A 13,191-nucleotide genomic window follows, 5' to 3' on the forward strand; every position below is an offset into this window, starting at 1 on the left:
AAAGAAAGAAAACAATCTCTTTAACAACTGCATGAAAAAGAATAAAATACCTAGGAATAAATTTAAGCAAGATGGTGAAAGACCTATACACTGAAAACTATAAAATACTAACAAAAGAAATTGAAGAAGATATGAATAAATGGAAAGATATTCCATGCTCATGGATTGGAAGAATTAATATTGTTAAAATGTCCATACTACCCAAAGCAAGGCACAGATCCAATGCAATCCGTATTAGAATTTAATGGCTTTTTTCACAGAACTAGAACAAATAACCCTAAAATTTGTATGGAACCACAAAAGACTTTCTCTAGCCAAAGCAATCTTGAGAAAGAAAAACAAGGTTGGAAGTATGACACTCCCTGATTTCAAGCTATACTACTAAGCTATAGTAATCAAAACAATATGGCATTGGCATAAAATTAGACACATAGATCAACGGACCCAGAATAGAGAGCCCAGAAATAAACTCACACCAACCCCTAAGCAGTGGTGGGGCAGGACTCACACTGGGGCTCCCTAGTTCCACCCCAGAAGCAGACCACCCCAACAGCCTTGTGGTGTGACAGCCAGGCACAGAGGGTAGAGGTGACAAAGCGGCCAGTGGGATTCCAGTGTGCCGGGGGGTGCGGCCAGGGCCCTTCGTTGGGGGTGAGCTGCTCCAGGCACCTTCGCAAAAAGCACCATAAAGGCTCTCAAGAAATGTTGGAATCAGTGTGCCGAAAGGTTAGACTACTTTAGAACCCAGATGATCCAGGGAAACAAATTTGGGCTCTTAGCTAGGCAAGCTATGGGAAACTTCCTGCCTGAGCAACACTCCTTCTTAGGAAGAGTGTGTGCACGGCTCATGGGGCTCTTTCACTCCTGTGGGTACTGCAGCTTCATCTGCAGAGGCTGGGCTTGAGCAGCAGATGAAGTCAGCCCCGCACTCCCCTGAACCCCCAACCTCTGGCCAAACCATGACATGCTGTGGAGGCCTAACGGACAGCATCGGGTTGTCAGGAGCTGTGGACTCCCCTCCTCCCCCTCAGAAGCTCACTTTCTGTGTCCTTGGCACAAGTGATCTCACCTCTCTGGGCTGGTGTGTGACACAGCCGGGGGGCGGGGGGGCAGGTTACTGTTCGGGGCCTCTTCCCTCTCCAAGACTGATTCAGAGCCTGTGGTTGGGGTCTGTTGTGAGGCCTGCCCCGACGCCACTGTTTGGAGGGAGGCCCGCTGTGATGTCCAAATTAGAAAAGGGAACCAGGGATTTCTGAGCTCCCACTAGTTCCTGCAACTTCCTCACTGAGTTTTGGTTTCCTGATCTCTGAAGTGGAGGCAGTATTATTTACCTCTTAGGGCTCTTGGGGACCTAAAACTAGATATTCACTCACGCATTCATTCAACAATATTACTGTGCGTATCCTAGTAGGGATACAGCAGTGAACAACACAGGCATGGGCCTGCCCTTGGGGAGCGTACCCTCGGGGGTGCAGACCTGAAACACAGAATGCATCAAGAGGAATAAGACAGTCTGGGCTGAGGCCAGGGGGCGTGGAGGACAAGGCCTGGGAGGTCAGGATAAGAACTTGGGAGCATCAGGAGGGACGGCGCATAGTCCCACTTCCACGTGGAAACCTGCTCTCTGGCTGCAGAAGGAGAGCAGATAGGAGGGCTCGGGTGGACAGCTGCCACGGGACCTCTGAGGAGAAAGCTGGCTGGAGGGGTGGGGGCCCCCTTGCCTCCCTTTGCACCCCTTCTCCCAGGGTCTTTCCTGATCTCTGGCTCCAGCCTCCAGGCGCTCTGCAGGAATGCGGAAATGCCACGCCCACGAGCGACTGCTGATACTCCAGGTGCTTATGAATATTATCTCCCCGCCCTGGGAGATTACCCAGAGCAAGCCAGTGTGTGGAAAAAGGACCCAAGAGCCCTGGGCAGGGGTCCAAAGTACTGGGTTTACCGGCCCCTCCTGAGCTTGCCGTTGTGCCTCAGATAAGTCACTTGCTTCCCAGTGATCTTAGTTCCCTCATCTGGTATCAATGGGACTAGCACCGAGTCTGGACTAAATTCAAGTCCAGACAGTGTTTTACTGTAGAAAGACCCCAAGCTTTAGGGTCAGACAGGCTCAGACGGGAATCCTTGCTTGGATTTGAGGCTATGTGGTCCAACGCTGGCCACTTTGCTTCTGGAAGCCTGCAGCTGGCTGGGGGCCCACACTTTGAGAAGCACTGCCCTAGAATAACATCCCTCAGGGAGGACAGCCTCTGATCTGCTCACTTCTATGCCCCAAGCAGGGCTGGGCTTATAGCAAATCCTTGCTGGGTGCCTGGGGATCCTGGGCTCGGAGTGGTCTGTTTTGGCTGTGACTGAAGTGGGTGGAGGGCGGGTGTGGGTCAGGGGATGTTGGCAAGAAACAGATCAGGAGGAGGGTGGGGCTTCTAATGCCAGGCAAGGCGCTGGGACTTGGGGTCGCTGAACATAGTCCCCAGAAATGTCCACATCCTCATTGCTGGAACCTGAGCACGTTACCTTCTGTGGCAAAAAAAAAAAAGGACTTAGTAGATATGATTAAGTTAGGGAATGTGGGATGGGGAGATGATCCTGGATTATCCTGGTGGTCGCTAAATATAGTCACAAGAGCCCCTCTAAGAGAGTGGCAGGAAATTTGGCTACAGATGGGAGAAGGAGTTGTGACAAAGGAAGCAAGAGGGGCAAGATGTGAGAAAGGGCTCATGAGCCAAGGGGAGCAGGTGGCCCCCGGAAAAGGCACGGAAAAGGCACGGAAAACGCCCGGAAACAGATTCTCCTCTGAAGCTTCCAGGAGCAATCAGCCCTGCCAGCACCTTGGTCTCAGACTCCTGACCTCCCAAACTGTAAGGGAATCCATCTGCCTTGTTTTTGGCCATCGAGTATTACAGCAGCCCTAGGAAATGAATGCAGGCCGATATCCAGCAGGAGCGGTGGAGGTCACTGGGCGGGGCACATGGCCAGAGAGGTGACAAGGGCCACTCTCTCGGGGAGTCTCCCCTTGGCTGGTGCCACCATGCCCCTGACCCAGCCCCACCCTGCCCCAAGGGCAGGCCCAGTTAGGCCCTTCAGAATTTTCCACTCAGAGCAACACCTCCACCACCACCCCCTCCCCCCGCCCCAGCAAGGATAAGGGCCTTCGGTCAGGTCAAGGCTGATTTTTGTCCCCAGACGGAAAGCAGAAAGGACATGTTATCAGTCATCAGGGAAGCTGGGAGCCAACCTCATGGAGGGCCACATGAAGCCCTGATGCCCTGGCAGTCTCAGTGGGAAAATCAACCTCTGGCTGTTCGTGGCCTCCTTCACCCCCCACCCAGGCCCCCACCAGTCCAACTGGTTCACCATCCTCCTCTGCCCAACCCCTCTGCCCACTGTTTCCGGGGCCTGGAGGACAGAGCACGGCCACGGCCACACAGGACGTGTGCTCTGAAGGCCCTGGCTCCGTGGCTGCCGTGTGTGACCCAGGCAGGCCCAGCCTCTCAGCTGGCCTCAGCCTCATAGCCCCCACTCCCAGGGTGGCCATGAAGATCGGAAGAAAAGGTGGGCATTCATGGTCCACAGTGTGCCCCGCACCCAGAGGACAGCCAATCAGGGGGGCTGCTATTTCTGTTGTTGCTCAGAACGTGGCTTTGGCTGACTTACTAGCTTGTGTCACTTGGGTAATTTACTTATCTTTTCTGAGCCTCAGTTTTCCCATCTGTGAAGTGGAGCTTAAACAAGCATAGGGTTGTGGGGAAAGTGGAATGAGGTCATAAGTCCAAAGGGTCCAGTACCACCCTGGATGAATAGGGTGTTTTCCCGTCTGCATTTAAGGCTCAGCTTGGAGGTTTGCTCCCTGGGATGGGCTCCCTGGGCCATGAACCGCCTCCTCTGGGTGCCCAGCACACTGGGTTTCAGTCCTTGGCACGTGCTGCACCAAGCTGCTGCCCATCTACTCTTAAACTAGACCATGAGCAATGACAGGTGATGAGACCTGGGGTGGGGGGCTTGCTTTATTTCCCTTTGCACCCTTAGCACCCAGCCCAAGGATGGGGATAGGATGCCCACAGAATGATTATACATGGAAACAATGGCCAACGTGTACAGCAGGCACCTAGTGGGTGCCCGAGTAGCGTCAGCTGTTGTTGCTAAGTGCTTATTGAATACAGTTCCCTACGGACTAGGGATGAAGGCAGCCTCTTCACCAGGGGGTCACACAGGTAAGAGCAGCGGGAAGTGGCATGCATGACTAGACTGAATCGTGTCAACAGCCTTCTACGGGGTCTACTCTCTGTGCTTTGTTCTTTGTTTTTTTTAATATTTTATTTATTTATTTGAGAGAGACAGAGATAGTGAGAGAGAGCTCGAGCAGGAAGGAGGGGGAGAAGCAGACACCCCGCGGAGCAGGGAGCCCGATGCGGGGTTTGATCCCAGGACCCTGGGATCATGACCTGAGCCAAAGGCAGAGGCTTAACCATCTGAGCCACCCAGGCACCCCTGTGCTTTGTTCTTTGTTTGCTTCGTGATCTAACTTAGCTTTGTGCTCGAGGCTGCTTCCTGAATGGGGGAGGGAATGGGGAAGGACACGGTCAGAGGGGGCCTTACCCATCAGGGCCGGATGTGGAAGGCTCCAGATCTCCATTTTGGAGAGACATTGTTCGGTGGTTTGGAAGATGGATTTGAGAGGGAGAGTCTCAAGGTTAGGAGCTGGAGGCAGGAGCAATGAGGCTTGTTCCAGAAGACTGGCAGTGGAGGGGTGGAGGGCCCGGGACCCAAGTCTATGGCAGGACACTCCACACCTGGCTGCTGCAAGGACCAGAGGGGACATGAGGCCCAGGGGTCTGGCTGGGCAGTTTTGCTCCCACAACGCTCCACAGGGACCAGAACCCAGAAGGTGTGGGGCTGCGGCATCCGCCCAAGCTTTTCTCGAGTCTGATGCTCAATTATTGAGAGGAGACAAGTGTCCCATTGGGGCTGTAGAGCCTGTTCACATCTCTTGACTCACGTGGGCATCAGGCAACCCTGGGAGGTGAGCAGGGCAGGCTGCATGAGGACAGACCCCACCCCCTACGAGATGAGGAAACAGAAGCCCAAGAAGGGCAGGGACTTGCTCACACCAAGGAGGGAGGGAGAACAGAGCTGAGAGCGGGGCTATGCAGTTGACTTTCCATGCCTGTGCATCAGAACAAATCCCCAAAATGTCATTCTGCATCCTCGGGGCCCAGCACAGTTCCCAGCATGTGGTGGGAAGTTGATAAAGGTTTGCAAATGAATGGACAGACGGACGGACGGGAGGACAGACAGATGGATGGGGGGGAGGGGTGGGTTGGTCACACAGACCTGCATTCTGGGAGGCAAAGGCATGGTCTGTGGGAAGAGTAAGGAAAGCAACATTTGTTGAGCACTTCCACGTGCCAGGCGTTCTACCAGCGCCTTTCACTCAGCCCCCTCCGCAGCTAGAGTGCCCACAGACCGGTCAACGTATTCTCCATGCTGTGGGTGAGCTTCCTCAGCGCCACTCAGGTCTCTAGTGGGGTTTCCCTCAATACCCGGCATTGACTTTGCCATCAGTGCATGTATCTACATCTCATTCTGATCCTGTTTATTTTTTCAGCCTGGATACCTCTTGGGGGTAGAATCCTGGGGCATCCTCTCTCTCGCATCTCCTGTACCCCAAACATCCAATGCTCTCCAAGCCTATTTTTTTTTTTTTTTAACAGCCTCCTAGATTTTGCTCTATTCCTTTCTCTTCTCTCATGGGCCAGTGCACATCCCCCTTCACCGATGGCCCCATCTCATCCTTCTGGTCCACGTCTTTCCGGGAACCAAAGCTCTCTTTCCAAAGCACAGAGCTGCCTGGCTTCCCTCCACCCTTGCTTCTAATCCTTCCATCTTCCCCTGAGACCAATGGTACAAGGTCCAAGCCCCTAGCCTGACCTGCAAGGCTCTGCCTTCCCAATTTGGCCAGTCCTCTTTCTCCTCTGACCCGAGCACCCCTAGCATAAGAGCGGGTGCATCAGAGGGGCTCAATGAACGTGGACCGAGCTGGGTTTGCGGTTACTCCCCCGGCGGCAGCATCAGTGCCTGGCCATTTGAGGGCTGTCCTGGAGAGCTTGGGTGGACACCTCACATGACTAACCAAATGGCAGAGTTGGGCCTCGAACTTGGGATTCCCGATTGTAAGGACAACGTAGCTAGAATAAAGGGCCCACAAGTTCTGGAGTCAGAGATCTCTGTCCAGGTCCCAGCTGTGTGGCCCTGGTCACGCGCTCTGAGATTTAATGTGGTCCTTTAAAAATGGAAGTCAAAGCGTCTACCTCGGGGGGCCGTTGGGAGGATGGAACAACATGAGGTTGGCAAAGTGCTCATGAAGACTTCCCAGCACAAAATGTTCGACCAGCACCTGGGGAACGACTGCCACCTTCACGGTCGCCATTACTGGGATCCCCCTCCCCGGGGCGCTTGTCCCGCACAACACACACACTCAGGGCGGTTACCTGTCTGAGGCTCCCCTCGGGGCTGTGACCTCTGTCCCACTCCACACCTGCAGCTTCAGGGGCTTCTCTTCCTGCTGCATGGGTTCTCGGCTTTGGTTCCTGGTCAGCTGAGAGCTGCCAGCCCTCCGAGTAGTCTCCTGGGCACTGTGGCTGGTGGGCCCGCAGCGGAAGAGCTGCTGGTATGCTGTGCGGAAGTCTCTGTTCAGCGTGGCGTACAGGATAGGGTTCAGGGCCGAGTTGGCATAGCCCAGCCACAGAACAACAGCTTCAATGGCCTCGTTGATGTCATCATCCCCTACCAGCCCCCGGTAAACAAACACGGTAAAGTAGGGGAACCAGCAAATGATGAAGGCTCCCATCACGGCGGCCAGTGTCACTGTGGCTTTGTGCTCCCCGATGGTAGCCGCCTTCCAGGAGCCCATGTGATGGATCCTCTTGGCCTGATCCCGGGCAATCTTGAAGATGCGGTAGTAGGTGATGCACATGACCAGCAGTGGCAGGTAGAAGGTGACCAGCCCATCCACCAAGCCGTACACCAAGTTGACCTGCACTTTGCACTTGGGGATGGTGTGATTGAAACTGCTGTTCTTACTCCCGCTGTTCCACCCCAGATGGATAGACAGGAAGGACAGGGTGATGGAGATGACCCAAATTAAGACAAGGGAGACAGCCACCCGGACTGGGGTGACCAGCACGGGGTAGCGCAGGGGGTCTGTGACAGCGCAGTACCGGTCGAGGCTGATCATGAAGAGGTTGAGGATGGAGGCCGTGCAGAGCATCACATCCAAGCTGGTATAGATGTTGCAGAAGACCTTGCCGAAGCTCCACTTGCAGGATAGCTGGTAGAAGGCCGAGAAGGGCAGCACCAGGAGGCCGAGGAGCAGATCGGTGATAGCCAAAGACACAATGAAGCAGTTGGTCAGACTGCGGAGCCGGCGGGTCAGGCCCACAGCCAGGCAGACCACCACGTTGCCGGCAATGGTGATGAGGATGAGGACAGTGAGGACCACGCTGACAGTGATCTTGCATGGGGGAGAGTCCAGACAAAATGAAGAGGCTGTGCCATTAGGTACCATCCTGGGACCCTACGGCTCCGTCCTTTGCCGGCGGACCCTGGCCACTTCTTGCCCAGCTTCCCAGTGTGTCAATTATGTCAACCACTGGGCTCTAGGCTCCCAATGGAGCCAAAAGAAAATGTCCAAATGTGGGGAGGTGACAATGACTGCCCAGTGCCGTTTTCCTAGAAATAAATAAAGCAGTCTCCTGGGAGGTATCGAGCATGAGTATGAATGAAGAAGAGCAAAAGGAGAAAGCTCCTGGTTAAAATTCCAGTCCTCAAATCACCCCCTGCTGAGCCAGCTTCCTCCAGGGACTGGAGCAGGTCTCTACTCTCCAGGTTTTGCATAGAGAGTGAGGCACTGGAGCATGTATCTGGAGGTGGCTTTCGTTTTATTCGGGAGGGATCATGTGGAGATGTGGCCGCATCCTTCTCCATAGCTGGTGGAGGCTCCCACCCATGTGATGGGGGTCAGGGACTGCTGCATCTGCCTCTTAGGACCACTGGCAAACAGGAGCTGAAAACGCAAGCATCCAGTGTTGAACACTTTGAAATCAGACCAAGAGCATGACCGATGCGAGATGAATCCTTCTAGACCTTCTACACCTTGACCTCCCTGGGAGACACCAGGAGACATAGGGTCAATCTGGATGCCTCTCTTTAGGAGGGACTGAGGCAACCAGGATGCACAGCGGGAGGAGGAAGGGAGGCAGGATGCAAGGGGCTGGACCACTGTGTCACCCTGTGAGATACGGTTGGAGGGGTAGGACTATTTATACGGGAGAAAGAAAGAACTAGACACAGACTCTAAACACCACAAGAACAGGGGCTGCGTCTACTTGTTCACTGCCGGTTCCCGGTCCCTGACCCCACAGGTAGGCAGTAAGCATCTGATGGATAAATGATCAAATGAGTGAATAAATGAGCAAATGTAATGGCTTTGCTCTGATGAGGCACTGAGAGCAATGTCTGACACTGTTGGTTTCACAAAACGTCATCGTACCATAAAGCAGGAGCTGATCAACTTTCTCAGCAGAGAGCCAGGTAGTAAGTACTTTCTGCTTTGCATCCCCCAAGGTCTCTGCTGGAATGACTCACCTCTGTCCCTGTAGCCCGAAAGCACCTACACGGACAATGTGCAAATGAATGAGTGTGTCTGTGCTCCCATGAGACTTTACTATGGGCACTGGCATTTGAATTTCGCATAGCTTTCACGTGTCACAAAATAGGACTCTTCTTTTGATTTTTTCCAACTCCTTAAAACTATTTCCAAACGCTTTAAAAATGTAAAAGCCATTCTTAGCTCATGGGCTGTGCAAAACCAGGCAGAGGGCCAGATTGAGTCTGCTGGCACAGTCTGCCAGTGGCAGGCCCTGCCCACACCTGCTCCAAACATCGCTCTCAATCTTTTCTTATCCGGCTGCACATGTGGTCGGTCAGCCGGCGCAGAACTGACTCAGTCTCTCTGATGGCTGCCTAGCAGCCCACGGGGTGGCTGGCCACAGTTGGTCCTATTATGCCTTCATCAGGGGTATTTTGGTGGTTTCCAGCTCCTTCCTCCCTCCCATCTTCCTACCTTCCTTCCACCTGTCCCAATGCAAACCTCACTTTAACAGAAAGGCTGCACACACAGTATGTCTTGGTTAAACCCCAGAGATCCCCTCCTACTGGTGATATTCTGTGATTCCAATCCATGAAAAACAAGTGAAGGCCCTGCCGATTCCCTTTCATGCCAGCCGATCCTGGTTTTTCAGAGAACAGCTAGCAGGCAATGTACTGGGATCTGGGAGCCTGCAGAAATCAGGATGACAGTGGAATCCCTCTCAGAAGCAAGCTAATCGCCATGTGACATGAATTAAGCCTCTCCTAGGCTCTGGCCTGGAGCGGTTTTGCAACCTGAATATGAGAAGCATCATTTAATCGTAACCACTGTGTTGGTGCAGGGATCACGGCTCCTGGTCACCTTCTGCCGCTCCAGCTGGTTCAGCCACCGTGCTTTGCGAGCCGGGCCTCTGGGTATTATTTTTAGAAGATCTTTTCATTACATAAATAACGCAAGCAGCATGGTTCTCACTGGTACATTTAATTAACTGTGGACAAGATAGCAGCAAGGCTATCTTTTTTGAGAATCCCTATTTCTGATAACAATTTTTTTTTCTGAGTTTCTTAACAGCCCAGTGTAGGTATTTTGGCCCCGGACCAACGTTTTAGCTAATGTTTGGGGTTTTCAAATCGGAACGAAGCAGCCTTTCACATAATTTGAAATCCATCCTCCCCTCCCTTCTTCTTTCCTTCTCTTCCTTCCCTCTGTTCTTTTCGGCCCGTATTTCTTTCAGAGCTTACAACGCGGCCAACGCTGTTCTAGGTCCTGGGGGCACAATGATGAACAGAGCAGTGCTGGTCCCTTTTCTCATGGAGTTTCAAAGAAGAATCACTTCTGTCGTGTTTCTCTTTTACAGCCCAGGTCCCAGAGTTCCTGGTGACCTTCCGTGAAGGCAGGAGCTTTCGAATGGAGCTTCACCCACCCTATAGCCTGTGGGTAGAGTGACCACCCCAGAGCCACAGCACCGCAAGATCACTGTCACTGTTTTCATCATCCCAGACAACATAAAAACACTTTCTCGAACTTTCCTTTCAAACTTCCGAAGCAATGACAAGCTTATTACAGTAAACCCAGTATCCCGAGGGATACAGAAGAGGCCGACTCTTTGTGTGGTCACACGTCCAGGCCCTCCTGCCTGGAAGGTGCCTGCTGCTGATGGTTTGGTGTGATGGGGGCCTTCCCTTCTTTCCCTGTGCTTCTCTGTGTACACGCTCTCCACATTACGGAGCAGCTCGGTTTCCCTAATTCCTTTATTGTATAAGGACACCCCTCTCGGTCACTTAGGCCTCACTCCCTCTTTTGAGAACCTATGCTGTGGCAATCAATATAGCCTCTGTCGGGCTAAATGTGTGAAGGACGTCTGTGACAGCAGGTTTGCACGCAGCAAAAAGCAGGAACCCACCAGAGTGTCCAGCAGCAGGGGATGGCTTGAGAGATCATGGTGCATCCTCACTGCAGGATCGCTCTGGGCATGCTGAGATCGCATATTAAATGAAACATCATCTCATCCTCACAATAACCCACAAGTGAGGGAAATCACTGCTGTATCTAGTGCCTGGAAGAGTGAGGCTCAGAGAGGCCCAGTGATGTCACAGGCCTAGTTAGTGGTCAGAGAGTCTGGATTCACACTCAGCTCGCACTCCTTCAGCCTGCCTTAATGCCTGTGCTCGGATCAGACTTCACCCCGTCCTTCCAGCTGGATCTCACCAAACACTTCTATACTTGTCCTCTAACTCTGCCATTCAGTTAACCCAGCTTTTCCCCCAAACGTATCACACCCTCTCACTCTTTGCCTTTGCTGTCTCCCTCACCTGCAGCTCTGCTCTTCCCTCTGTTCACTTCGACTACTCTCCTTTCAAGGCCCTGCTCAAACACCTCCATCTCCCTGGAGCCTTCCTGAATGCCTGGAGGCAAAAGCATTCTCCCCTGTACTTTGCACCGAGTTATACTTTGGCACCTACTGCCTTGCAGTGTTAATATGGCTCTGTGTTTGCCCTCCCCACAGGGCCTGGATCTTGCCCACCTCTCTCCACCCCCCATCCACCCATCCACCCACCCATCCAGCCATCCAGCCAGCCAGCCGGCCATCCAGCCACCCACCCAACCATCCATCCATCCACCCACCCACCCACCCACCCATCCATCATCCACCCATCCATCCAGCCATCCAGCCGGCCAGCCAGCCAGCCAGCCAGCCAGCCAGCCACCCATCGATCCATCCATCCACCCACCCATCCATCCATCCAGCTAGCCAGCCAGCCAGCCAGCCAGCCACCCAACCATCCATCCATCTACACATCCATCCATCCATCCAGCCAGCCATCCAGCCATCCATCCAGCCAGCCAGCCAGCCATCCATCCAGCCAGCCAACATTTTCTGTTGTCTATATAACAGGAGAAGTACAGGGTACCTGGAGTGTGAGTGAGTGTGTGTGTGTGTGTGTGTGTGTGTGTGTGTGTGGTTTCCCCACCTTGGAAATATATGGGTACTCCCCTTGGGATTCAATGGGTCTGGTTAGTATCTGAATTGATATGTGAAAATGGGCCTATTTTCCCCAGCATTTTATGGTGAACGTTTTCACACACAAAAAGTTGAAAAACAACAAAATACACGGTAGATCGTATCCAACTGTCCATGAAGATTAGATAATTGACTGCTCACCTCTCATTGTGTGAAAATCACATGAAATTCATTAAAAGCCTTCAGCCACTTCCTCCCCCAATCCCGTAGGCTAACCACGATGTCACAGCTGCACATGTCCCACTGCTTATCTTTGTCTTAATAGCCTTTCAAAAGGCACCTTCTGGAGAATTGGCTCAGGGTTGCAGTACTCCCCGCTGCCCCCTGGGGAGGCTTCTGACCTTTACCTGCGTTATCACCTAGCAAATGCAGCCCTAACAAAGAGCAGGGACCAGCTCAGAGTCTGCTCATTGCGGGCCTCTGTGAGGCCATGCTGGCCAATTAGCCCCCAAGAGCAGCCCCGGCCCAGCGTGATAAGTGCACTCACTGCACTCTCTGATGGGTTTTAAACCCGCCGTGCTGGGCTCTGTGCGGGGGAGGTCTGATCCGTTTTCCATTACTAGCTTTGGTTGGTCTCTAAGTTTAGATCCTTGACGTGCCATTCAAGGTTCTTTGTGACCCGGTTCTGTCTCCTCTCTTTCATCTCAGCTCCTGCCTGCCATGTGCACTTTTGTGTCCTAGGACAACACTTTGAGAAACACGACACAGGTGACATTTCATTCCTCTGGTTTTGAAAGTGCCAGGCCCATTCTGACTCTGTGCCTTCACATATGCTGTTCCTCCTGCCTGGAATGCCCCTCCTCCTTTCTCTTGGCTGGCGAGCCATCATTCTTCCTGTAAGACCTGGCCTCCTCTGCTAACTCAGCCAGGAAGGCTTCCAGAGGTACTCGCTCCATTCCCTCACTTCTACCTCCCACTTGCACCCACCTTTGGCACAGGCTTGGGGTTTCTGGGGTGCGCTGGGTAGAATCCTGGGTTTCCGGTGCCCCAGGAAAACTCTCCTCCTTGGGGGGTCCTTGGTGATTCATCATCAGAATGTGTCTCCCCAGGAATGGAGTTGTGGTGGCTGGGATCCAGAATGTTATTTCCCTCCTCACTCCTCCCATGCAGCACAAAGAACACGGGGGCTTGGGGGGGTCGAGGGTCGCCCCACCAGCACAGACGTAGCCCAGGGGCAAACCCAGGTCTGCCTCATGCCTCAACTTCCCTCTCACTAGTCTTCACAGACAAAATCCCAGAAGAAATGCCACTGGTGGTAGATTCTGTTTGCTAACTAGAAGGGTGAGGCCTTCTGGAAAAGCCACTAGTCTAGGGGCTCGGGCCTCCTCCCTTTCAAATCTTATCAAACTGAGTCCAGCACTTTCTTTTCCCTTTTCACTGGGAAATGAAATGAAGTTCCCCTTTCAAGGTTTAAGAAACTAAGCTCCAGGCACAGGGAGCTGGTACTGTGCAAGCAGCCCGCAGTTTGGGGGGATCAGTTAAGGCTGGTGTGATTGGGTTTCTCACTGGGCCCGACAGATGAGTCTGG

General features: G+C 53.1%; 1 protein-coding gene across 1 annotated transcript in view; it reads right to left on the bottom strand.

The window, feature by feature from the left end:
• Positions 1–8,038, bottom strand: part of HRH2 (histamine receptor H2) — a 31,438-nt gene extending 23,400 nt beyond the window's left edge. Inside the window, exon 1 of the mRNA XM_045887313.2 lies at positions 6,483–8,038. Within this exon, the coding sequence (XP_045743269.1) occupies positions 6,483–7,558 (1,076 nt within the window). The 5' untranslated portion in view covers positions 7,559–8,038. The remainder of the gene's footprint in view (positions 1–6,482) is intronic.
• Positions 8,039–13,191: the final 5,153 nt, after the last annotated feature.

The sequence above is a fragment of the Mirounga angustirostris genome, unplaced genomic scaffold (assembly GCF_029215605.1).
Source record: "Mirounga angustirostris isolate CCGP_5_RB_7025 unplaced genomic scaffold, mMirAng1.0.hap1 SCAF_7, whole genome shotgun sequence".
NCBI lineage: Eukaryota > Metazoa > Chordata > Mammalia > Carnivora > Phocidae > Mirounga > Mirounga angustirostris.